Source organism: Culicoides brevitarsis, chromosome 1 (assembly GCF_036172545.1).
Source record: "Culicoides brevitarsis isolate CSIRO-B50_1 chromosome 1, AGI_CSIRO_Cbre_v1, whole genome shotgun sequence".
NCBI lineage: Eukaryota > Metazoa > Arthropoda > Insecta > Diptera > Ceratopogonidae > Culicoides > Culicoides brevitarsis.
The window spans coordinates 31,156,083-31,183,973 of record NC_087085.1 but is presented as its reverse complement, the minus strand read 5'-3'; the positions used below and the strand labels follow the sequence as shown (position 1 = coordinate 31,183,973).

The following is a 27,891-nucleotide window of genomic DNA, read 5'->3' as shown; positions in this document are numbered from 1 at the left end:
TGCTCTAAATAAATCGAACGAAAAATAAATTAGCGGAGTAAGGAATTATATATTTTTTGAACTAACACAAGAAAGGACACGAAAGGAGCCTTCAAAATGTACGAAAACGGCAATAGCTACGAACAGGACTACATGGAGCAGGAGGAAGAGTGGGAGCGCGAAGGGCTCCTAGATCCTGCATGGGAAAAGCAGCAAAAGAAGGTAAGTGACTCTAATACGTGAAAATATTTTTTTTTTGTGTGAATGTGTTTTTTTGAGACACTCGTCAGAGTGAAATGTCGTCGGAAAATAGATTGTGTGCGTAATTTTTTTTTCTTCGAGCGAACAGGGATTTTCAAGTCGAGTTAAAATTTTGTGATAATGACCCCGTTTCTGAAAATGTTTCCGATTTTTATTAAAAAATGATTTTAAGTAATAAAATTTAAGGTCTTTGAGGTCAATTAAATCAATCAAAAAATAATAAAATTGATAAAAAAATGTCTTTTTAAAAAATTCTAAAGGCTTGAAAAAAATTTCCGTTTTTAAACTTGACCTTTTTTTTGCAATGCGCAACCCCTTTCACTTTAAACTTCACATTTTCACTCCGACCTGAACACATCTGTTAGTCACTCAATGTGGCGGCATAAAGTGACAAATATTCGAAAAACACTCGATAAAAATAGATTTGAAATGCCCTGATTATATCACGAATTGTTCAGACTACAACTACCGAGAATTAATGTTCTTGTCGAAACGAAAAAAAAAGACTTTTGTCGAAATAATAAAATAAAAAGTTACACGACAAAAAAAAATTTGTTATAATCAAACATTCTTATAGACAAATTGATACAATCCAATATGTGAACAAAAAAAATTCGATCATAAAAAAATATTTAAAATGTTTGGACGTCATACGCACTACCAGACACTGTCATTAAAAATATAAATTCGGCCCCCGAGGCTGAAGAAGAAAAAAAGTTGTTTATTTAAACAATTTTTTTTTGTTTAAAATATGAGTTGAATTTTCAAATCGTCAAGTCAAGTCAAGTCGTGTAACTAATTTTAATAATTCAGTTTTTATTATTTTTTTCTTCTATAAAAAAAATGCTGACAACTTTGTATCGAGTTACATTTTAATTCTTTTATTTGATGAATAAAAAAAATTAATTTTATTAAAAGTCACATTTTTGTATTTATTTTTTCATAAAAATGCAATTTTTTATATTTTTTCATGATTGATCAATTTATTTTTGTTTTGTCTGAATATTTAAAAACATAATAAATATTTTAAAGAAAAAATATCAAAATTAAAAAAAAAATATTATTTTAAAATAAAATTAATGGTTGAAAAATGCAATTTCTCGAAGGAGTATTTTTTAAAATTATAAATAAATTTTATTTTTTATTGATTTATTTTTTTTTTTAATTTTTTTTATTATTTTTTTTTAAATTAATAATATAAAAAATAATTAAAAGAGTTTATTTTTATAATTAATTAATTTAAATTATTAAAAAAAATATTTAAATTATTTATTTAAATAATTTATTTAATTATTAATAATTTTGAATGTTCTTTTATTTAAAAAAAAAAATATTTAATTTAAATTTATTAAAACAAAAATTTGATGTAAAAAAAATAAAATTTACTTTTATTGAAATTATTATTATTATTATTTTTTTTTAAATAAAAAAACATTGAAAATTATTTAAAAGTGCAATTTTTCATGATAAGTTATTTAGTTTTTATTAATTTATTTATTACCGATCAATGCACGCACTTTTCTTTCAAAACGTGTTAAAATCAAAAATAATTAATTTACATGCAATTTGTCATGTCATAATATCTCTCCTTATTTTTTTTATTTATTTAAAACTGGTTCGTTGTAATGAAAAGGAAATGTCAATAATTTGTTAAATTTTCATATTTTAATTGCAAATTATGTCGTCGTTGTCTGCGTTTTTTATGGATTTATCAAACTCTTTGCTGTCTTAGATAATTAATTGCTGTCATTAATTGTCGTTATGCATTTTGACATTTTACTTGACTAAATGCAATTTTCTACAAAATAAATAAAAAATTACAAGAAAGTGAAAATTCGCTAGAAAAATCGCTAGAAATTCACTTTTCAAGGTCATAAAAAGTGCAATTTTTCACCCGACAGGTCATTGCTCTGCCACCTGATCAATCAGATGATTTTCAGTACGTCATGATTTTTTGGGTCATGAATCACGATCAATCTAGCAGCAGCTACGAAAGGTGTTTGACATGCCTCACAATTTGTTCTAATTTCCATTCATAAATTTAATTGACGGCGTTTTTTTGTCAAGTAGCTGGGCGACTTTTTTTGTTGTTAAAAACGTTTTATTTATTTATTTTTTTTTTTTTTGATACATAATAAATATTAATGAACGAACAGGTTTCATTTCAGGTTCTGTGTGCGACTTTTTGGTTTATTTTTGGATAATTATTGTGTGTCATGTTTCAAGAAAAACATATTTATTTATAAATAACTGTATGCCCGTGTGCACGCTGGAGAGGCGACTACTTGCCGTCTCCGTCATCAAAAGCATTAAAAATAAAAATAAAAAGAAATTAAAGATAATGAGACATAATCAAAGTTGTTAACGCAGAACAAAAAAAAAGTGACATTCTACCAACGTTGTTTTGTCTTTCCACAAGACGAACGATGGACCATCAATTAAAATTTTTGCACGTTTTAAAGGTTCTTGATCTAATTATTAGCTTGTGAATTGTGTGGTAAAATCCAACAGCTGTTGATGTTTTTTTCAACGTTTTCGCATAATTCAAGCGAAACACAATCGATCGTTTATGCGACTTGAAAAATTGTCTTTTGAACAAAGTATTGTATTTATTTAACATTCATTTTTGGAACGTCTTTCCGCTAAAAAATATCTTCTATTGACACATTAGAAAAGAAATTCTAGTAGAAAAAAAAATTAAAACAAATATTTTAAAAATATTTTTTCAAGCAGTTAGCGTGAAAAACATTCGTTGTTTAAATAAATATTTAACGAAAAATTTTAGAATTCATACGGTACAAGTCTTCGTTCGAACAAAATTTTGTCTAGAAAATCAAATTCTTATGTCGAAATAATGTTTTATGTTTGAAAATTTCTTAAATTCTGTCTAAAAACGGTCTGAGATCATTCATCATTAGACCAGTAACGGATTTTTAATGAGAATTTTATACGAAATCTGATTCAAGCATGTCTTGAAAAAGCCATTAAAATTGGGCTCACGTTCGTAAAAAGTGATAAAAAAATGTTTAATGTTATAATTATTTAAATATTTATTTTTTTTTTATCATGGAAGCTACTTTCATTCAAGTCAAGGTCGTTACTTGTTTTGTTTTTGATTAAAAAAAAATAATAAAATAAAAAAAAAATGTCGCGACTTTTTTAATTTTTTTTGATGACTCAAACCTTTTAAAAAAATTTCCTCAACGGAAATTCAAGACAAATGGAAATTTGATGACCACTTAAAAGATTTGAAAACATAATTTGATCCATATTCTGTTTAGTTTCTTTTTTAAATTTATGACTAATTTTTTTTTGCATATTTTTTTTTTCATTTCTGGTCTGAAATGAATTTAGGTCTGTAACATTTTTTTCTAAAATATCAATGATGTAATCGCACTCAATCTCAATTCCATCAATATCTTTACATATGTTGCTTATGTTTTATAAATAAACTATTTTTTGCCTCTAAAACGATTTAAATTGCTTGATTGATCTTTTTTTAACGAAAAAAAAAAACTGAAAATTAAAAGTTACACAATGCACGGCGTTAAATAAATGAAAAACTTACAAGATGAGATAAGAATTGTACAGTTGTTTACACAAATGTGAAATTAAATCGTTCCAAGTCTGAGTCGTTTCAAATTATTTTTTTTTGTTTATTTACTATTGTTTATACTTTTACTAGTTAACGGCGGTGATTGGCCCTCTGGTTAATGTCCTTGTCGCCTACGTAACTTTAATTGTTATTAGTTAAAATTATGTTGCCGCTTGAATGATATATTACTTTTTAAAAATTTTCCTAAGAGACAAATTTTTAAACGATTTGTGACAGAATTACATTTCTAGGTCACATTTTATTCTCACATACTTTTGAAAAAAAAAATATGTAAAAATTTTATATGTGTCGAGGTGATGAAGATCACCTCCCATTATTACTACGACGACACATAATAATATTAAATAAATAATAATAGGTCACAAAGGAATTTTTTACCTTGTTATTTTTTTTATAATTTATTATTTTGACAACAATCATAATTGATTCTTTTCTGCTTTTAATCAGTAGTTTTTTTTCAATTGAACAATTGTCCATTATCTCCCGAAAAAAAAATAAAAATAAATCGAAAAATAGTACGATGACATGCCTCATTGGTTACTCATCGATGGCAGAAACGATAAATTAAAAATGTGATTGACATGATTTTTTTTCGTCTGTGTGATGATGATGAAAAATTGTCAATGCAACTTGTTGAAATTATTACCCGAAAAATATTTTTGCTCATTCCAAAAAGTAAAGCACGAAAAAAGTTTGATCATTTGCCAAAATTATGCAACTTATTTTTAATTCAGCAGGTTGTCGTGGTAATTTAGTACATGTAGCACTTGAATTTATTAACTTTACGACGCGTTAAAATTAGAATATTTTCGTAATAATAATTATATTGCGGATTTTTTTTTTGTTTGGTGCCCTGCACCTTGTAATAAACTTGTTATAAATTTGTTGGGTGATTCATACTTTCATTCATCCATAAGAATAAGAACATGCAGTTTAGTTTTAATTATCGCAATTATTTATTAATGTTTGGATAGAGGAATGTTAATGTCGTGAATTAACGTTGAAGAGGTTTTGATGAATTTATCGTAGACGTGTTAGAGATCAAGGGACATTATGTGATAGAATTGGTGTTAAATGGACAAAATGTGTCTGTCTGTTTGATCTTAGTACAAATATCAAAAAAAATAATTGTGAAAAAAGTAAATGTAAAATATCTGAATAAAGCAAAATGAAGTCAAGTATAATCTTGTCAAATCTAAGTCGAAGCAGTGGATTGAGAGTTAAACTTCCAGAGAAAGCCTTTTTTCAGAAAGCAAAACAAAAATTTAAGACACGGAGTTGATAAAAAAGAGCATTCAATCCTTCTGCCTTTTTCATCATTAAGCTCAGTTCAAACAGAAATACAAAAACAATGAGCCAAATATTCTAAGACTTCCAAATGTCATAAGCTGTTACTTCAACATTTACCTGTAAATTGTGAAAGGAATCTCACCCACCCGACGTCAAATTATGTCCGATGTACGTTGATATTCATTAGAAGTGACATAAGCTTAACATCAGCTTCAGAGATACATTCAATGAATCAAATTGTAAGAAGTTGGAGAAAGGGAGAAGGGACGAGACAGATCGTCACCGTAAAGGTCACTTTGGTTAGATCATTCGAGCTATGAAGAAGATTCAAGAAATAAATTGTGAATAAATAAATTAACGTAAATTAATAAAAATTCCTTTTGAAACCTTATAAATTTGGCATCCCTTGCGGAATTCAAACCCGCGACCTTTGGATTAGAAATTACATCGTAAAGGTGACGGTTTGTCTCCTCCCTTCTCCCTTTCGCCAACTCCTTACAAAATCAAACCAACAACTTTGAGTACTTGACAACCAAAACAAAATCTTCCATTCAAGCTTTGAAACTGTTTAAAAAGAAAACTATTGGCAAACGTAGCAGGTCAGTTAAAGAGGATATTCATAGATTTGAACTTCGCCTACCTAAGAGGATCTGGTAACATTAGAAGCGATCAGATCTTACCAGAAAAATAATCTTACCAATCAAACTAATCCTGTATTTGCATTACCAAAAAGAAATACGATTTGTAAAAATATTTTATGAAAGAAATTATTAGAGAAGTAACCTATTTGATAAAATGCGCTCTCGTTATTGACACAAATCATCTAACAAAAGTCTCACCTCACAAAAATCGTGTATGACTGTTTTTCGATTTCCCTCTCTCTCATTGCAAATACATTTTAAAGTATAAATATTCAATTTTCAATATTTCCCACGCATTTCGCAGTCTCTCCTTCTCTCTCTTTCATGCGAAAAAAAATTCAAAAACATAAATCGCGTGCCATGCAATTTCATCAAAAGTACCAAAAACCATGAAATAGTTGTCTTCTTGTTTTTTTCCAACTACACGGCACGCATCACTGCAAAAACATGCCAATTAAAACGGAACTTAATAACGTAATGCTAATTGAGCGGAATGCATAATTTTAATTCGCCCAAAAGCTGCGAAAACATATTGCACCGCGAGGGCATTGAAGCGACAAGATTCACACGGTTTTTTTTCAGTCTAGTCTGGATCTGTCTGAAGCATTGAAATGAAAAAAAACGTGTTCGAACAAAAACAAAAAAAAAAGTTGGAAATATTGTCATGTTCCTCTCTCAAAGTTGCGACAACAATAAAGTAATCACTTTGATGACACTTGATGAATAAATATGATGCGGTCAATCACTTCTCTCATTTTCCTTTTGTCTTTTTTTTCGAATGTTTGGTAGGTAAATGTTTTTGCCGCATATTTGCTCGCCATACAGACCGGTATATGCCCTTGATTTGTTGGCTTATTGTTTGTTGAATATTTAATTAAATGATTGTTATCATAAAATTGTCGTGTGTAGTTTTTGTCTCTGTGCATCTTTGTGCAGTAGGTTCATTGCCACAACAATTGCGGATCTGATAAAAAAAAAGATCATTTAATTAGAACAATGTTACTCCGAAGAAACTGCGAGATAATGTAAATTTAAATACGAAAAAAAAGTAGAACAAAAAGTGAAGATAGGAAATATAAATTAAGTAGGCGCATGTTTAAATGCAGATCTAATTGGAGTCATGTAAGAAAAATATCGCTTGATTAACACATCATTCACAAAGGAGAAAAAGCGAGAGACAGGCGAGTTTGTTTGCCGCCAGCTTTTGCGTACGGTGTCAAGATTCACAAGGAATTTATTAATGCTAATTGCAAATTTATGGCTTTTTAACTGACTCACGATTAATTAAATCACTTTTTCTGCGTTTTTTTACGTTTAGTTGCCATAAACGGACTTGCCGTAAGCCCCTTCTAAGCTCTAAGTTCAGTTACCTCGTTTCGCCTTCGTCGTTAATTCAATTATACCTCACATAAACGAGAAGATCCCCGTCATAATAAATTTTATTTTTATTTATTTACTCAACTTCAGATTTCGCTCGTCTCTTATCCATCCAATAAATGTGAGGTAAATAGCATACACGCGCTCGATATTAAACAAACAAATAAATCTGCGTTCGTTGACAATCATTGTCAAGATCAATCTTCGGTAGCTCACCTTTTTCATTGTTAATGCACTTTCGTCCCGCAATTCACTTAAGATGTCATTTCCAAACCAATAAATATTTATTTTTTTCTTCGTTTTTGCAGAAAAAGTTAATGATCGAATAAATTAAATGAATCGCTGTTGTTGTTAAATGTGCATCGAAAGTACAAATGACCGGACATCATCACAGCTACTCGGCACGTCGCGCAACGCACACACTCACACTCGCGAATCCATTTTTGGCTGCGTGTAATTCGATGCCGTGAAGAGCCAAAAAAATAAAGTAATTTTTCTTTTTTGTGTGTGATGATGATGATGATGCTCATTGTATTTTGTAAAGTAAAAGAAGAAAGATTTCTCGCGCGGTACGTACGGAAATTTTCGCTCAAACAGAGATTTTCTCTCGTTATCAACAACATTTTCGCTCTCACATCTCATACAGTGGATGAGTGAATACGCGATAAAAATAAATAATTTGTTACAATGTTTCGTGTATAGATCATTGGTCATTTGACGTTCCTTTCCGTCCATCCGCTCAAGTACAAGTAGACATCAACGACGAACGTTTCCCAAGTTTTTACTTTTGTTTTGCAATTTATTTATGCAATTCACATTTTCTCGTCATTTGAAAATATTTTCGTCTTGAATGACTAAGAATTTGGCTTAAGGTCATCTATTTAAAGGTTGTGTTTGTTTGTAAATATTTTTTCGTGGATGGAATTGTATAATAATTCTTGGCTGCTGAAATTTTAAAATAACGATGTTTTTGTACAAAAGTTGTTGACAAACTGGTGACTCATGCCAAAAACAGGTAAAAAATTTTGAAATATGGATTTGGTTGTTTTTCTCGAGCCTCTGGCTCCGAATGTCATGAATGTATTCATTCAAGATTCAAAAGTTTTTTCATTGCAATATTCTTACTTATGTTTTTGACCCTGTACCTAAAATTGCTTGGTTTGGATTAAAAAGTAATTAATTTTGGTTGCCCTGAGAGCAATTCCGTTGATATCTTAGACGAAGTTGATTCATGTTCTTCAAGTTGAGATCCAATTTTTACCAAAACTTTTTCTTAAGGTTTTCTTCAGCTGCTTCTTTAAGTATTTCAAGACTTTAGTTTTGATCATCAAGAAAAATTTTCTTAATCTAAAAGATATTCAACTGAAACTCTTCGTTCAAACTAAATCCTGAAAGTAAAGTAAAGTTAGTAGCCATTTACAGACCCTATTGATATTTTTCTTTCGCTTGGTAAAGTGTGAACGATGATAATTAAATATTTATTTACCTTACAAATTCACAACATTTTTTCTTTAACTTGCTAAAGAAAAAGTCTGGAATAATATTTGCCTTATCGCAGCATTGAACCTCTGAAGTGTCAAATTCTCTGTTCGAATTCATTAAAACGGCAATAAATCTCAAATTGGGTCATAATGCGCTCAGTCACTTGATAATGTGCAATAATTGCGTGGATTGGCGTGGCAAGTTGATTATCCAACCTGTTTTGTAAAACACCGTAAAAGAATATGTTCTTAACTGTTAATAAAAACAAGAATAAAATATATCATTAAATGTAAATAAAACAGCAAAAATGTAAAGAAAACTTGATATCAAACTTTGTAAATCATCGCTTGTCAATTCTCTCAAGTCAAGAGTGAGTGCATTGATCGCTAACAATTCGAATTGAATTCGAAGGCATTTAAAAGGTGCTGAAGTGAAAGTAACCTTGGCGGAATCTCGTCTCATTGAAATTCATTCAATGATGTGTGTTGGAAAAAAAATGTTACAATTAACAATATTTTAAAACCCAAGTAAACGCCTCTAAACATCATTTCGCTGGTAATTTGCGTGTGTGTAAAAAAATAGGTTCTCATAACAGAAACAATCAATTGTATGTAATAAAAAGCACGATTCAACTAGTATTTCTCTTTAAACAATGAACGAATATTTTCCCATCCGAATTTCATCTATCGACGAAATTGAAAACAATTAGTCGACGCTTCCATTATACTTTTAAAAAGATATTAAAAAAGTCACCTTGAGCGGCAAGTTTTTTTTAAACTAAAAGGAATGCTTTTTAAACGTTATCGATTATGATTAGTAAAGTGATGATCATGACTGGAATGTCTCCTTTTGTAAATGATTTAATGAAAAGAATGAAAGAAAGAATCTGACGAGTATTGTTATCGACGTTCGGACGTTTCTTTTTAGTCATGTCTGTAAAAATATTTCTTCTAGAAGTTGCTGTCTATAGTGATGCATTTCTGGTTATTTTATTAATTTATTCGCTTAATAAGCTTGTTGATTGATCTATCGATACAAGCGCATCACATAGAAGATGATAAAATGTAATACTTACAAGTTGTTGACAGTAGATGACTTTTGTTCATGAATCCCGGTTTGAAGCTATTTTGACCTCAGGATTTGATTTAGAAGCCATATCAGCTTTTTTATGGACTGAAGTCTAAACTCTAGATTCCTTTTTGAACTGCTTCTAATCTTTTATCTGTTATTAGACCTAAATAGATAAAGATTAACGATTTTTTCCATTCTTCAAAGCTTAAAGAAAAATAATGAATCAGAATTTTCAAATAGAAATAAATTTCTCTATTAACCTTTAATAGAAATGACATCAATCCTATTGATTTATTTCTATTAATTCTCTATTACTGTTGATGATTCAATGCATTCTTTGATCAAAATTTATCACAGGTTTACTTAGCGGTTATTTTTACCGAAGATGATCGATGATGACTTTCCTCTTTCATATTGACTTGACATTGAATTCAATTTTAGAAAAAGATTACCGCTCTCATGTGCCATTTGTAGCTGATACTTATCTTAATGTCTCATTAAAAGTTAAGCAAAACATGATTTACCACTAACTTCATAATCTTCTTTGCATAAATTTAATTAATTATCAGCTGAACTTGGGTTCAAACAGTAGCACGCCGTCGTCTTGAGATTAAGTCATAAAAATGCACATTTTAATTTTATGACCATATTAAGTTTTTTTTAATACTCACGATGTGAAATAGTTGAGAAGTTTAAAGCCGATCCCGCGGGTCATGCTTTCCCTCGAGAGATGGAGACACAAAGAGACTCTTCTAGTAGTGAAAGTTTCCTCAAGCAAATAGTAGCAAGTTAGTTAAAGATGCGATCTTAATGACTTAACTGTCCAAATAATTCGCTACCATGTAGAAGGGAGGTACATTATTAATTGTTAGATTAATCTCTAATGTGATAGCATCTCACCATAAATTTATGTATCATACATTCCCGTCATACCAAAGTGTTTACAGTTGATTGCATACACCGAACGACTGATCGAACAGAACACCGGATTAAACAAGAATCTACAATGTTGAGATATCTTAGTTTAATTATGTATTATTATTATTTTTTTTATCGATTCCATCAAGTTGTTCATATGTTTCTGAAACAAAGTTGCGAGAAGAAAAAGTTGACGTGAATAAAAAAAAATAAAACGGGAATAAATTTAATCGTAACTGATACATTATTCAAAAAATAAAGAGAAAAAAATTAAAAAGAAATAAAAGCTAGAATCAGAGCATAATTGCTACTGTTTAACGCATGGCACGAGATCCCATTACCTGGTTGGTAGTATTATTTTTACATTAAGGTTGAAGCAATTAGGAAAAGTGTTTCGTTTGTGAGCCGCTTAAAATAATTAATCTCAGTAGGAGGATCTACTGTTATGACAAGACTAAAGCAACTTTAGACTTTGATGAAAACTGACACGTTTTAATTTGGTTACAATAATAAAATTCGCATAAGTTTTTTTTAACGAAATATCGTATCTTTTCTGTACAAAAACTTATTGACTATCACTTTAATATCCAATCGAAAAAGAGTAACTTTATAAAAATCCTATTAAGCTCTAAATGAAGTTGTTGAAAAGATTCTCATTATTTTGAGTGAAGGTTAAGAACATCTTTAAGCTTTTTTGATCCTCTTGAACAATTAAATTAGAAATTTTTTTCAGGATAAAATCTGAAACATATTTTTACTTTGCATCTGCCTCGATATACATTTACCCGACATAAAACGTAAAGCATTTCAAGAGCAGAAAAGAAAACAATCTGACATTTAAATGCAGTTCGAACACCTTTGCAGAAGACGAAAGAAAGAAGTTTCAGTATCGAACAAGAGCAAAACAACAAAACGCGCAAGAAAGGAGAAGCAGAAAGAAAGAAATGAAAGAATAACTGTAATGTCAGGCCAAGGTAAACTCGATACATATTAAAATGCATGCGAGAGACAACGATACATTTTTAACACGAAATGTACATGGAAAGAGCCAGAGAAGAAAAAAAAAGTTGATCAAAACAAGTCATCTTGTTGTTTGTTGTAAAAATTGTTGTAGTTTCTTCTCGTTCCACGTCCATCTTTTGAAACATTTTTTTCCTCATCTTCTTTTTTTTACACTAAATACACGATCGATTATAATATGTATGTTACTACGATCATCATTTACTATTATTATTATTGCTCTTATTATTTACATTTTTTTATATAATAATAATAAGCATCATCTTTCTTTCTTTCTTATGGTGTTTACCGGTTCCAATAATGATCTTCTTTGCTTTATCTTTTTCTTTCTTTTACGTAATGCTCTTATATGGATGTTGATCTGATTTTGTTTCCGCGCGGAGAAATTATTTTTATTCTCCAAAGTCGGACAATATGAAAAAAAAAGTCGCAACATGTGTCAATCTGTGGTAATCGATTGCTCTTTTTATTATTATGATTATTATATTGCTCATTGTCGTTCAGGTATTATTTTGTATCGAAAGGTGATTAGATTGATCAATGTAATAAACATGTAGCTTTGTAGGTGAATAATTTGTGCTATTATTGTCCACAAAACGTGTAATGATGATGGATCTATTACTAATCTGTCATCTGGTTGGCAAGTTGGCAATAAATTGTGGGTTATTTAGAGTATGGTGATGATTGAATATTAATGGATAATGATTGGTTTGGGGAGAGTGACAATGTTGCAAGTTTGAAGTGAAGAGATAAGAAGAAAAAAGGCTTTGGAAATTGAGGTCAAAATTACTCCGTTTAAGAGGGATAGAACTCAGAAGCAGATTCCAGTATGATTCTTACTTGAGGTTTGTTTGATTCGTGATTTTGTACTGATGATACTTTCCTTGAAATTGTTGATTTGAATCTCCAATATTTAATTTTTAGCAACGTGGAAGTTACATCAATTTTTAATTTCGATACTTACCTGGTTGAACTGTCTATCGATCTTTGTATTTGATTCATCAGTATCTCTAAGATCGCTTTGTGTAAGAAAAGAAATTATTAGTAAGAAGAAATATTTTATTTTATGTCAATTTAGTATCATGAACTTACCTAAAGTATCCTATAGTTTTAATTTTCTTCAGCAGAGCATTCTAAGTCTACATAGATAAAATCTTTAGACACTTTTTTTAAAGTATTGAACCAATTTTATGTATTTAAAACATCTTAAAAACCATAAGAGGTCAAATCAAGGTCAAATTATGAAATAAGGGTTTCTAAAAAAATACATATTTAAAATTTTTGGTTCTCAGTAGTTAAAATTATTTTCTACTTACCAGATAAGATCTTCTGAAGACTTTGAAAAATGAACAAATCCTTGATTCTAATTTCAAACTCATTTTCATAACTTTAGATCAATTGATATTGATTTCTTTTGCCTCATGAGTCTCTTCACTAAACCTTCAACTGACTTCTTATCTCATCATGAAACTAAGCAGATACATTCCTAATGCCAATAACGTTACTATTACAGCATCTGCAAAAAAAAAATAATAAACCTGCTTGCTGGCAATGACAATGAATTCAGTTCGTTACCGGTTTCGTATCGAATTGATGATTACGTGAAACGCTACGTGAAATTGATAATATTTTTTCTTTTCATTGCGTGTGACTCGAAGGCTTTGCAGAAGTTCACAGTAAAATTTCCATTGAAGCAAAAGTGAATAAAATTCACATGAACTCTTCTTCTTCTCTTTTTCCTTCTCGATATTTGTTTAATCGCTTATTATTCCTCATAAAATATTTCTTTTACGAGATTTTCTTGCAACTTGTTCGAACTGATATTAAATTTCTAGTTCTACAAAGTGGTAATAAATCATAAATAATTATCATAAATTACCAATAATTCCGCACGTTCCGCATTTTCCCGCAAAAATTGATATTTTTTTATTGAATCAAATCTATCATTAAAACCGCAGCCAGACATGGAATTTCTCCCGCAACTAGTTTTCAACTGCGTAAGTTGCAGTTGACATCATCTGGACATCATTTCACTATCGAGCGATAACCATCGTCAATGCATAAATTAATTCCGTTAACATATTGAATTCCACATATGAGACGCAATTAATGTACATTACTGTAAAGTTTTGGACATCTAACTTGCCATGTGAATCAATGAAAGTTGCTTCGTAATTTGATCAGTTGCGCAAATTTCTATTCAGTTGTTTGTTTATGGATTTGTTTATGATTTAATGAAATTACCTCGCAAAGAGATGATTGACCTTTGCATGATGCGGAATGAACTTGCGATGATCGTAAAATAAAAGCACTCGATCGATTTTTGTGTTATGGTGAAGGAGATAAATTTAAAACGTGACCACTTGGAAATGGTTCATCTCACACATAACGTGGGATTTTGTAAAAGTTGAAGTGAATTAAAGGGCTTAAGTGTATTTAGTTTAAGTTTTATATTTTTTTTTTAAAAAATATTTATAAAATTTTAAATTATATTTTTTTACTATAATTTCTTACGGTTTTTAATTTTTTTAAATTTTTAATTTTAATTTTTACAAAAAAATTAAAATTTTAATTATATTATCAGGAAAAATCTTTAAAAAAAATAATAAAATGAAATAAAAATAAATATAATAAACAAAAAAAAAATATTTTTATTATTAAAAAATATTTTATTAAGTAATTAATTTTTACTATTTTTTAATAATTAGCTAATTAATTATTAAATCTTAAAATTTTTAAATTATTTGAAAAAATTCAATTTTTTTATTTATTATTCAAAAAAAAAAAAAAAAAATAAAATAAATAAAAAATAAATAAATAAAAAATAAATAAAAAATAAAAAAAAATGAAATAAAAAAAAATTCATGAAAATATTTACTCAAAAATGTACAAAAAAAATATATGATTTTTTTTTATTTTTTTAAATAATTTAAAAATTTCAAGAATCAATAAAAATGAAAATATTTTAAATTTATTAATTTTTCTTAATAATTAATTAATTGATTTTAATTAATATAATTTAATATTTTTTAAATTTTTTATTGAATCTTGAATTTTTTAAACTATTTAAAAAATAAAAAACTATTTATTATATTTTTTTTGTAAATTTTTCAGTGAAATTTTTGATACAGACAGACATTTAATTTCATACAAAATTAATTTATTTTTTCAAAATGTCAAAAAAGCCAACAAAGTATTATTATTTTAGCAATAATTCTAAAATTTACGACGTATTCCGTGTTGTTGTCTCGTTCGGTGCTGCTGCTTCAGAAACTGCATCCGAGAGAAAAGTCGTAAATGCATGCCTAATCTAAATAAATTCATTGTAAAGTAATAATCATAAAATAATAACAATAAACGACGAGATAAAATCCACATTGAGCTCGAGAGTCACTCGAACAATAAATAAGTTGGCTGGGCAGTTACTTATTTGTCTATCAAGATAAGTAAATAAAATAAAAAGAATCTCGAAAGAGAAAAAAATAATAAATAATGATAATAAATGAGAGATTGCTATCTTTATATGGGCATCATTTACAGTTTTTTAGTTAGATTTTAATCAAATTGAAAACGCGTATCTTGTACCACATAAAAATTGTGTTTTGATTCAATTAACAAAAAAAAATAGTTGTTGCACTGATATGGTAGTTTAATAGTTTTTTAAGTGATTTTTTTGCTCTGACAATTTTTTGTAATTTTTTAATAAATTAATTAATTGATTTATTTATTAAAAAATTGATCATCACTCGAGATTAAATTTCTTGTAAATAAATCGAGTCGTTAATTTTTTGTTAATTAATTAATTAATCAAGTCAAACTTCACTTCGCAGCGCTTGAGTTGTGCAACATCATTAATCACTCATTTCTTCGCTACTTAGAATTTCTGTCCGATTTTCACTGACTGACAATTTTTCTTAAAGTATTTATCATAAAAAATGTATTTTTTTTTTCTAAAAGTCATCATTAAAATTCTTCCATCAGCAACGATCCTCCATTTACGGAATTTTTCTTGAAAGCATAAAATGATAAAATATTGCAACTTCTTCTTCTTGCTTTAAAAATAAATAAACAGACAATATTTCTAGATCAAGTTTAGTGAGTCAATTATTTTGTCAGAGATTCCGGTTTATTTTATTTATTTCTATTTCTGAAAAAAAAAAAATAAAATGATACTTTATAATAATTAATTATGATTTTATTGAGTCTCTCGTTAACGTAACTTATGTTATAAATTTCCACATGAATAAAAATAGAATAAAAAATTAGAAAAGAGTCGTCGCCTTGTCGCTTGTTTGTTGATTGACATCTAAAGTCACACCTGGAAGAATAAAATATTTTTTTTATGATATTTTATGAGGAATCCAGTTTGATTTAGACAAGCTAATAAATTTAAATAAAAAAAAATAAATAAAAAATTAATTTTATTAATTTTTTTTGCAGAAAATTTTATTTACTAGAAAAGCAAAAATTCTCCCACACTTTCAATTATTTTAAAATATTTTAATTTTTTTTCTTGTATTTATTTATAAACTTATCTCCGGTCTATTTCTCGTAATGTGCAAGAGCGAAAAAAAAAATAAAATAAATTTTCAGCGATGATGACTGAGGTCATCAAAAATAGAATTCAAAGGGAGGAGGGCTGCATCGACCATCACATGTCTCGCGTTCGTTATGGAATGTTTGTTGATATTTATTGTATCTGTTTTAAATTTACTTTTTAAATAATTAGTCATCAATGTGAGTCACATTTGGCGGATGTGAAAAGAGCTGCGGATCTCAATTTTTTTTTAATTTTTTAAAAAATTATTTTTTTTTTTATTTTTTTTTTGTATTTAAATTTTTTTTAATGGAAAATTATTTTTTACAACATCTTAGGGGTCTTTAGGTCCCGTCACTCAATTCTGTAACAAAGATGTAAAAAGATTTTTTTTTAAATTGAATGAATAAATGGAACAAAAGCATCATTTTTGAACGACGATGACGGCTAATTATGTGCCAGCCAAGTTTTTTTTGTTGCATTTCAGTTGAAATATCGCATTCGAATGATGTTTTTATTAATTTTTCGTGACGATCGTTGTTTAGTGAGGTATTATCTGTTAATTAAATAAGGTGCTAAGGAAAGATGGTGCGTTTGAGAAAAGTTAATACTAATATTTCACGACTGTTGAAGGTATGAGAGTAAGGTTTCATTTGATTTTTTACATTTTTTTAATAAAATTAATTTAAATTTAAATTTTTTATCACATTTATTATTTTTTTTAGTTATTTTTTAGAATTTATTACATTTTTTTTAAAATTTAATTTAATTTAATTTAAAAAATCTTTTAAAATTATTTTTATTAATTTTTAAAATTTATTTAATTATTATTTTTTTAATTAATTTAATTTTTTGTTCTAAAAACTATGCAATTTTAAACCCTCCCCTTTATTTTTTAAATAAATCAAAATTAATAAATAAATTTATTTAAAATTAATTTAATTTATTTTTTAAATTTAAAATTTTTTTAATTATTTTTTTTTTTTAATTTAATTAATTTTTTAAATTTTAACTTTTAAATAAATTTTTTTTTGCTCTAAAAAGTATGCAATTTGCATTACAAAATCAATCCCTCCCCTAAAAAATTTCAAGGGGAAAATTTTAAAATTTTAATTAATATTTTTTTACGCTTTTAGCCGACAAACAAAGAGCAATAAAGCAGTAATGAACATCTATTACAAGAGCATGCAAATTAAATGATGCACAATTTTCATTATTATGCTCTTACATTGTCGTTGTTGCTCTTTTTTTTTACTGCAACAATAAATAATAATGATCATGCGTAGAGAAAAGTGCGACTAATTATTATTTATCACCGCAACTGACACTTTTGAGATGCATGCGCTGATTCTGACCATTAAAATTAAATTAATCTGCTTTTATGTTTAATGGATTTTACTATGATAAGCCGGCAGCAAGACTCCCGTTGCTTACTTATCTCTTCAAACAACATTCGTAAAGCATATATTTTTTTTTAAATGGAATGTCGCTCGAAATCTTTTTAAAAAATCATAAGAAATTTTTTGTTTTATGAGAAATCGTAAAAAAATAAAATATTAGTTTGTTGCAGTTACAGTTGCATTATGTGTTCGGTCTTACAAAGAATGATCATAGAAAAGTCATAAAAAAATTTACATTTAAACATTAAAAATAAAAATAATTTTTTTATCTCTTCAAAAGTCATTCAGGTTCCATTTTTCGTTTGTTTTTTTATCTCTCTCTTGCACTTTAATTTTTTACCTCCGGTCGCACTTGACACGCTTAAGTAGTCTAGACACAAAGAGATATCCGGTAAATTTTTTTTTCGACACAAAATCACATAATTTCACGTCAATTGTCTTTATTTTTATGGATGTATCAAGTCACCTACGCCGCAATTCAAAAAGATTTAAAACAATTAATATTAATCAGTGAGCGTAAAAAAAAATAAATAAAATGATGACAAAAATGTCAACAAACAGAAATAATAAATAAATCTGAGTGAAGTTGTTTTGAAATGAAGTTTCATTTCGATGAAAGAAGGAATGCAAATAAGTGATTAAACAAAAATGTCATAAAAACTGTTTTACGAGGGAACATGATCTTCTGTTTTGTTTTCTTTTTTATGAAATAGAGTCATGTTGTTTTAAAGAATATTTTTATTTAGGTCAACATGAGTTTGAAAAATTATTCCAGTGTAATTTGAGTGATTTTTAGATATTCCCCCCAAATTTTTTAAGGGGAGGGATTGATTTTGTGATGTAAATTGCATACTTTTTAGAGCCAAAAATTAATTTAATTTAAAAATTAAAAAAATTAATTAAATTTTATTAAAATTAATTTTAAAAAAATAATTTAATTAATTAGTTTAATTTAATTTAATTTATTTTAATTTTATTAATTTTGATTTATTTATTTCAAAAATAAAAATAATAAATAAAAGTATAATTAGGTATAAAAAAAATTAAAAATTATTTATTAAAAAAATAAAATTTTTATTAAATTTTTACTCCGAAAAGTAGGCAACATGCACTACAAAATCAATCCCTCCCCAAAATTTTAAGGGGGAAATATTTAAAAAATTACGAAAAAAATCTTTTTTCGTTTAAAAATATTTTTAAATTTATTTCTGAGGCTTTTTGAGTCTCTACCTCAAATTTTGTAGCCAAAAATATTTTTTTTTAATTAATTTTTTTATATCAAAATTTATTTATTTTGAGTTTCAATAAAAAATATTTTTCTAACAACTCCAATCTTTGTCATTTACTTCACTTCTTAATTTGCTCCAAATTCTTTTAATCTCTATTTAAATGCGCAAAACATGAATTCGAATTCAACAATTGACATTTACATGGTCTACAAATGAAAAATAAATATGAAATACAATACGAGACATTGTTGTTAACAAATTGACCAATGAATAGTTGAGACATTTCTAAATCCATAAACAACATTGCGACACCGAGAGAATTCAATCCAGACGATTGTGGTTTTGCTGAAACCAGTCAGGCACCACATCACATGTTGTTACCTAATCGGTACTAATTCAACGCGACTTGGACTTATTTTTGAGCCAACTTAGAAATCGAAGAAAGAAATTTTTTATCAAGGTGTGTTTTTTCCTCTTTTTTTCTTCTTTAATTAATCAATAACTACTCTTTCATCGATTTCAATTCCATTTTTAATCGTCATACAATTAATTTATGCATTTGTTGCTGTTGCCTTGTTAGTACAACAAATAAGGTCAGAAATGTCGAATCGATCTCTTACGTAAAGAAAAAATACTTTAGACTTGCATTTTTTGTTCTGCTATCTCTTTCGTGCGATTTTCATTCCCTTTTTTAATATTTTACATACACACTAGTCACTACTTGCGCCAAATCGCATGGAAATGCATTTTATTTGTGTTTATAAAGTGTGTGGTTTGCGTTTTTAGCAAATTCTAGTTGCATTACCGCTTGGCGAACGAACAACAATGAAGAGGTGAGCGAAACCGGTTTCTTGTGTGTTCTGGATTAAATTCAATTGTTGTTCGTATTATTATTATTGATTATGCAATTTTGCAATACGAGAAGACGAGTGACATTGTGCAGGAACTTTTAAAGGGGGAAATATTAAGTGACCCTTTTTTGCTTGAAGTGAACTTGAAGTAAACGACAGTTAATGAAGATGAATGTCTTGTATGAAGATTATGATCGAATATGACGAGGAAGGCGTTAAAAGGCAGTAGAAGTTAAAAAAGTGGAATAAAAGTATGGAAAGTAGAGCAAACGTGTGAGTACTTGGAATATTTTTATGTCGTCGGTGTCGGGTTGCGATATTATTTTAGTTCAAAGAAATGTTTTTAATGCATTTTGCATTCCTTTTCAAACATTTTTGACTGAAATAAAAAATGATTTTAACTAATTATAATTTTATTTACATTTTTTTATATAAATTTTGTTAAATTAATTATTTCTGTTTTAAAAAAATATAAATTTATAAAAAATAGAAAAGAATTAAATTAAAGAAGTTAAAATTTTATTTTTATTAATTTATTAAAATAAACAAATTAAAATAAAAAAATAATTTCTGAAAAAATAAATTATATTTTTTTATAGATCATAGATGTTTTTCTATTTAAAAAAAATATTAAATTCTGAAAATAATTTATAGAATAAAACCAAAAAAATTATTAAAAAAAATAAAATATTATTATAATTAATTAATATTATTTTTTTAATAAAATTAATTAAATAAAATATTAAATAAAATATTTTAATAAAATATTAAATTTATTAAATAAATAAAAGTAGAAATTTTATAAAAAAAATAAATATTAAAATTAAAATATATTTTTAAATAAAAAATTAATATCTGAAAAATAAAAATATTTTTTTTAATTTAAATTTATTTTTTTAATTTTTTAAAATTTTTATTTTTTTTTTACGAAAATTATTAAATTAAAAAAAAATATTTTAATAAAATATTAAATTAATTAAATAAATAAAATTAGAAATTTTATAATAAAAAAAAGATAAATATTAAAACAATTTTTTTAAATAAAAAGTTAATATCTGAAAAATAAAAATATTATTTTTATGTTTTTTTTTATTTTTATTAAATAAATATTTTTTTTATCGAAAATTGATTAAATTTAAAATTAAAAATAAATTTAATTTAAATTAAAAATATATTTTAAAACTATTTCTCTTACTTAACAAACAATCCAAAGTTCATCCCCGAGTTCAATCCAATTACAAACGCAACCTTCCTATTGTCGACAAGCTATTTACCTTTAAAAAAAACATAAACAAACAATTAATAAGATGCAAATTACAGAAATTATCACACATATTAAAACACTGCGCAGAAAAAATTCCATGAAAAGTGAAAGGAGTGAATTAAAATATTTTTTTCTTGCTTTGTTCGCTTTGATTGTTTTCTATCCAATACTTATTAGACTCAACATTTTTCGCTATTTTTTCACTTCAATGTCTTTTCGTGCAGCACCCTAATAAATACCGTACAACTGTCCGCCCTTTCTTGAACGTGGGTCGTTATCTTTCTAATGTAAACTAAAGTATGGAATAATTGAAATGTGAGTCTGACAAAAAAAAAACGGCGTTGCAGTTTTTACTTCATGTAAAACTGAAATTAAAATTAGCTTGTTTTTGTTGCAAAAAAAAAAAAAAGTAAAAGGCTTGAGAAAATTGTTGATGCATGAAATATGCGATGTTGGGGCGTTTTTAGTACATTTTGATTAAAATGTAGTTTACAACAAGAGTTTTTAGAGAGAGATTTATTAGTTGACCTTGCAAAGTGCATTTCCTGAACTTTGATCGTTTTGAAAAAAAAAAATGATTTATTAATTTTTTGTGTTTTTTTGTTCGTTTCAGACATTTACTGCTTGGTGCAACAGTCACTTACGTAAAGCTGGTACTGCAATTGATAGTATTGAGGATGATTTTCGTAATGGACTCAAACTTATGCTTTTGTTGGAAGTCATTTCCGGCGAGACACTACCAAAGCCAGACCGTGGCAAGATGCGTTTCCACAAGGTTTGTATTTTTTTTATTCGAAAAATTATTTTAATTAATTTTTTTTAAATTTTTATAAACTAATTTAAAAAATTTATTTTTAATTAAAAAATAAATGATAGTCAATTAAATTTTTAATTAATTAATTTAAATAAATTAAATTAAATTAATAAAATTTTAATTTTAAAATAAAATTAATTAACAATTAAAAAAAAAATAATTAATAATTAAAAAAAAATAATTTAAAAAAATTAATTAAAATTTAATACAATAATTTAATTTTAATACAAAAATGAAAAAAAATATCCAATTATTTTTATGATATTAATTATTTAAAAATCAAAATATTTTTTTATTCATTGAATTAATTTTTTATTAAAATATTATTTTTATTTATTCATTTTATTGAAATAAATATAAATATTGTAATAATAAATATAAATAATAAATATAAATAAATATTGATTTAAATTAATTTTTTTAAATAAAATAATTTTTTTAAATTTCATAAAAAAAATAAAAATAATAATAAAAAATTAATCATACCTAATAATTTAACAATTATTTTTAAAATAATTAATTGAATAAAACTATTAATTTTTTATTTTAGATTGCAAATGTCAACAAAGCCCTTGACTACATTGCATCGAAAGGTGTAAAATTGGTGTCAATTGGTGCTGAGGAAATTGTCGATGGCAACTTAAAGATGACTCTCGGCATGATCTGGACCATTATCCTTCGTTTTGCCATCCAAGATATTTCCGTTGAAGAAATGACCGCCAAGGAGGGTCTCTTGTTATGGTGCCAACGTAAGACAGCTCCATACAAGAATGTCAACGTACAAAACTTCCATCTCAGTTTCAAGGTAATTTTAAAATTTTTAACTGAAAAATTAAATTTATGACAAAATTTTATAAATTTTTAGGATGGTCTTGCTTTCTGTGCATTGATTCATCGTCATAGACCAGACTTGATTGACTACTCAAAACTCTCCAAAGATAATCCATTGGAAAATCTCAACACTGCCTTTGATGTTGCTGAGAAATATCTTGATATTCCAAGAATGTTGGACCCTGATGGTAAGTTTTCCTCCAATTTTTTTCATTTTTTAACAAAATTTCATCAAAAATCGCCAATTCACGTCGAAACCGAGATTAAAAACCAAATTTTGATTAGATTTGATCAACACTCCAAAGCCGGATGAACGTGCTATCATGACCTACGTGTCATGCTATTACCACGCTTTCCAAGGCGCTCAACAGGTTCGCTACAAAATCGAGTGTTTTTCCCCCGTGACAGTTTGTTTTTTGAGTGTTCGCCGCTTTTTAACCAAAAAAATCCGATTTTGCATGAAAAAATTTAAATTTTCAGGAAATTTCGCGAAAAAAAATAACAAAAAAAATTATTGGCTCTAACTTATGCGTTGAGTGTTTTTCTTTTCATGCTTCCTAAAATGTGCAAATAACACAACCCACTTAAAACAGATCTACAGAACACCGCAATGCCGGACGAGAGAGCAATTATGACGTATGTGTCTTCCTACTACCACTGCTTCAGTAGTAGCCAAAAGGTCTGTTTTAATGCTTTTTCAATGTTTTTTAAGAGATTTTTTTCTGTCGTTGTGTGATTTAATGAAGATTTTATGGACTAATGTTGATTGCATACTTTTAGGCTGAAACTGCAGCAAACCGCATCTGCAAAGTGTTGAAGGTGAACCAAGAAAATGAACGTCTTATGGAGGAATATGAGCGACTTGCCAGTGATGTAAGTATTTTTTTTTATAAATATTTGATTTTTTTGTCGAATTTTGTCGATTTCTTAAAATAAAATAAAATTTTTAATTAGAAATTTTTGTGAAAAATTAAAAATTCTTTTCCAAAAATTATTTTTTTTTTGCTTTTTTCAATGTGAATAAAAATATCAAACCAAATATTTATTTTATTTAAAAATTTAATTATTTTTATTTAAAAATCAGTTCAAAATTAGCCCAAATTTAATTAATTTTTTTTTAATTATAAAAAAAATAATCTTTTCAATAATTTTTTTGAACTATTAAGCTTAGTTTAATTTTTAAAAATTATTTAAATTTTTTTCAAAATTTAATTAAATTTTTTCTAAGTTTATAATTTTTATTTAATAAAAAATTCAATAAAAATTAGACAAAAATTTTGAATTTTTTTTTTTATTTCCAATTTTTTTTTTTTTTTCCCAATATTTCAAAAGTCGAGAATAAATAAAAAAAAATAATAATTTTCCAAAATAATTTTTTGGTATTTTCATAATTTTTCAAGGAATTTTTAAAAATTTTTTAATCGTTTATTATTTTTTTAAAAATTTTTATTGAAAAATATTTTTACAAAATTTTTATTTAATTTTTTGGAAATAAAATCATTAAATAATTTAAAATTTTTTTTTATTTTTTTTTTTAAAAATGAATTTAGAAAAAACTTATATCAATTTTTAAAATTTAAATATTTTTAAACAAAACTAAAAATTGATTAATGAAAAATTTTTTAAAACTTTTCATTTTTATGAAAGTTATTTCCAATTTTATTTTTTTTTATGTTGCCCCCCCCCATTTTGTCAAAAAAAAAAGGTTTTGGGACAAATAAAAATTTGAAAAAAATTTAATATTGAAAAAATAATTTTCAAAAATTAAATTAAATTTTGAAAATAAAAATTTTATATTTCATTTAAAAAAATTTAATGTTTAATTAAAATTAATTTTTTATTTCGTTTTAAAATTAGCATTTTTTATTTTAAAATTTAATTAAAAAAACAAAAAAAAAGATTTGATCTCGAATATCTAATTTATAAAGGAAAATATTAAAATATCATAAAATTTAAGAATTTTTTTTCTTTGAAGAAACGATCGTACAAAATTTTTTTGATTTTATTTAAAAAACACTTCTAACAATTTTTTTTAATTTCAGCTCCTTGAATGGATTCGTCGCACAATGCCTTGGTTGGCATCTCGTCAAACAGACAGCACCTTGGCTGGCGTCCAGAAGAAATTGGAGGAGTACCGCACGTACCGTCGCAAGCACAAGCCTCCACGTGTCGAGCAAAAGGCGAAGCTCGAAACGAACTTCAACACGCTCCAAACGAAGTTGCGTCTCTCGAACCGTCCCGCTTACATGCCGACCGAGGGCAAGACCGTTTCCGACATCGGCAACGCCTGGAAGGGCTTGGAACACGCCGAAAAGGCCTTCGAGGAATGGCTGCTCGCCGAAACGATGCGTTTGGAGCGCTTGGAGCACTTGGCACAAAAGTTCAAGCACAAGTCCGACACGCACGAGGACTGGACTCGCGGCAAAGAAGAAATGTTGCAATCGCAAGATTTCCGCAGCTGCAAACTCAACGAACTCAAGGCGCTGAAAAAGAAGCACGAAGCCTTCGAAAGCGACTTGGCGGCGCATCAAGATCGTGTCGAACAAATTGCCGCAATTGCCCAAGAACTCAACACGCTCGAATATCACGATTGCGTCTCGGTCAATTCGCGTTGCCAACGCATCTGCGACCAATGGGATCGTCTCGGCGCCTTGACGCAACGTCGTCGCCAAGCCTTGGACGAAGCGGAACGCGTCTTGGAGAAAATCGACATTTTGCATTTGGAATTTGCAAAACGTGCCGCTCCCTTCAACAATTGGCTCGATGGCGCTCGCGAAGATTTGGTCGACATGTTCATCGTGCACACCATGGAGGAAATTCAGGGTCTCATGACGGCGCACGAGCAATTCAAGGCGACATTGGGCGAAGCCGACAAGGAATTCAACTTGATTGTCGGTTTGGTGCGCGAAGTCGAGAGCATCGTGCAAACGCAAAAGATTCCCGGCGGCTTGGAAAATCCCTACACGACACTCACCGCTGCCGATCTTACGCGCAAATGGTCCGACGTTCGTACTCTAGTCCCGCAACGCGACAATACGCTTGCCAGCGAGTTGCGCAAACAGCAAAACAACGAGATGTTGCGTCGCCAATTCGCCGAAAAGGCAAACAACGTTGGTCCGTGGATCGAGAGACAAATGGATGCCGTTACTGCGATCGGCATGTCCATTCAGGGCTCGTTGGAGGAGCAATTGTTGCGTCTTAAGGAGTACGAACAAGCTGTCTACGCCTACAAACCAAATATCGAGGACTTGGAGAAGATCCATCAAGCTGTGCAAGAGAGCATGATCTTCGAGAATCGTTACACCAACTACACAATGGAGACATTGCGCGTTGGATGGGAACAATTGCTCACCTCAATCAACAGAAATATCAATGAGGTAAATTTTATTTTTCCACAAAAAATTAAAATTAAAAATTTTTTTCATCCAAAAATTTAAAATTTAATCAGAAAAATTTTTTTTGCTCTCAAAAAACATTAATAAAAATTTTTTCTTTCAAAACTTTTCTTTTCACAACAAAAAAAAATGAAAATTCTACTCAAAAATATTTTTTCTCTCAAAAAACAAAAAAAAAAAAAAAAATTGACAAAATATTTTCTTTCATCTAAAAAAAATTTAAAATTTACTCAAAAAACCTTTTTTTCATTTAAAAAATTCAAAATTAATTTTAATAATTTTTTTTCCTCTTAAAAAATAAAAAAATTTCTAAAAAAAAAATTAGAAATTCATTAAAATTTTTTTTCTCTCAAAAAACAACACAATTCAGACGCAATAGTTTTTTTTCACGAAAAAATAAAAAAAAAACAATTAAAAAATGTTTTTCTCTAAAAATGTAAAAAATTAAAAACTAACTCAAATTTTTTTTCACTTAAAAAATAAAAAAAAAATTTACTTAAATTTTTTTCATAATTTATTTCAGCTCGAAAATCAAATCTTGACACGTGACTCGAAGGGCATCACACAAGAGCAACTCAACGAGTTCCGATCAAGCTTCAATCACTTTGACAAGAACCGCACAGGTCGCTTGACACCCGAAGAACTCAAGTCGTGCCTCGTTTCCTTGGGCTACTCGATCGGCAAGGATCGCCAAGGCGAACTCGACTTCCAACGTATTCTCGCCGTTGTAGATCCCAACTCGACTGGATACATCTTATTCGATGCCTTCCTCGATTTCATGACACGCGAAAGCACCGACACAGATACCGCTGAACAAGTTATCGACTCATTCAGAATTTTGGCTTCAGATAAGGTAAAATTTTGGATTTTTATTAAAATTTTAGTTTTAAATTTTTTATAGAAAAAAAATAAAATTATTTTAAAGATATTTATTTATATCAAATAAATTTAAAAATTTTATTTTTATAAGAATTTTAACTTAATTAAATTTTTTTAATTTTTTTAAATTAATTAATATTTAAAAATTAAATTATTTAAATTTTTTATAAAAATTTAAAATTTTTTAAAAAATAAAAATAAAAATTTAATAAAAAATAATTTAATTAATTTTATTCAAATTTTTATAGAAGAATTTAAATTAAATTTTAAAAAATAATTAAATAAATATTATTAATTTTATTTTTTAATTATTATTTGAAAATTTTTAGAAAATGTTAAATTGATAACAAAATATTAAGTTAAAAAAATGTTTTTAAATTTTAGGTTTTGAAGAATTTTGCTATTTTACAAAATATAAAAAATGTTTAATTTACTTTCAAATTATTTTTTTAAAATTAATTTTAACATTATTATTTATTAAAAAATATTTATCGTAATTATTTTAATTTTTTTACAGCCATACATTCTTCCTGATGAGCTTCGTCGCGAATTACCACCAGACCAGGCTGAATATTGTATCCAAAGAATGCCACCATTCAAAGGTAATTTATTTTTATTCTTCACAAATCGCTCAGAAATTAATGTAATTTTTTTCTCTTTTTAGGCCCTGGAGCAGTACCCGGCGCTTTGGACTACATGTCCTTCAGTACAGCCCTTTATGGTGAAAGTGATTTGTAAAAAAATGAAAATTATATAAAGAAAAGAGAGGAATATTAAATTTTATTACAAAATAATTTTTTAATAAATAAATATTTTCCCCCCGCGCACGAAATTCAGTCCACACACTCACTCTTCTTCTATCAAATCTCCAAATTGTCACAAAAATAAATAAAAAAATATTTACATATCTTAACTTTCTTCTTCTTCTTTTTGTTTTATATAAAAAAAATAAATTTAAAAAAATCTTATTTATTTTATCATATAATTATATTAAATATTGTGTAGAAAAAAAAATCAGAAATTGAAAAAAATCGCC

The 27,891-nt window shown here is 27.3% G+C and overlaps 1 protein-coding gene across 3 annotated transcripts; it reads left to right on the top strand.

Moving 5' to 3' along the window:
• LOC134827450 (alpha-actinin, sarcomeric) lies at positions 1-27,891 on the top strand. 3 transcript variants are annotated; one of them, XM_063840086.1, is made up of 11 exons: positions 2-201; positions 21,550-21,711; positions 22,301-22,555; positions 22,616-22,769; positions 22,867-22,952; positions 23,183-23,260; positions 23,362-23,454; positions 24,624-25,958; positions 26,500-26,829; positions 27,373-27,457; positions 27,520-27,891. In XM_063840086.1, the coding sequence occupies exons 1-11, from the start codon at positions 97-99 to the stop codon at positions 27,591-27,593; spliced, it is 2,757 nt and encodes a 918-aa protein (XP_063696156.1). In that variant the 5' UTR covers positions 2-96; the 3' UTR covers positions 27,594-27,891. The 3 variants fall into 3 exon arrangements, with proteins under 3 accessions (XP_063696154.1, XP_063696155.1, XP_063696156.1); XM_063840084.1 differs by lacking the exon at positions 22,867-22,952 and having other exon boundaries at positions 1-201; positions 23,175-23,260; positions 27,520-27,890; XM_063840085.1 differs by lacking the exon at positions 23,183-23,260 and having other exon boundaries at positions 1-201; positions 27,520-27,890.

Excerpts from the sequence above, each read along its gene's own strand:
- LOC134827450 (XM_063840086.1), top strand. The coding sequence starts at position 97 with ATGTACGAAAACGGCAATAGCTACGAACAGGACTACATGGAGCAGGAG. Across the intron at positions 22,556-22,615 it reads ACTTCCATCTCAGTTTCAAG|GATGGTCTTGCTTTCTGTGC; the intron begins GTAATTTTAAAA and ends ATAAATTTTTAG. Across the intron at positions 26,830-27,372 it reads GAATTTTGGCTTCAGATAAG|CCATACATTCTTCCTGATGA; the intron begins GTAAAATTTTGG and ends ATTTTTTTACAG.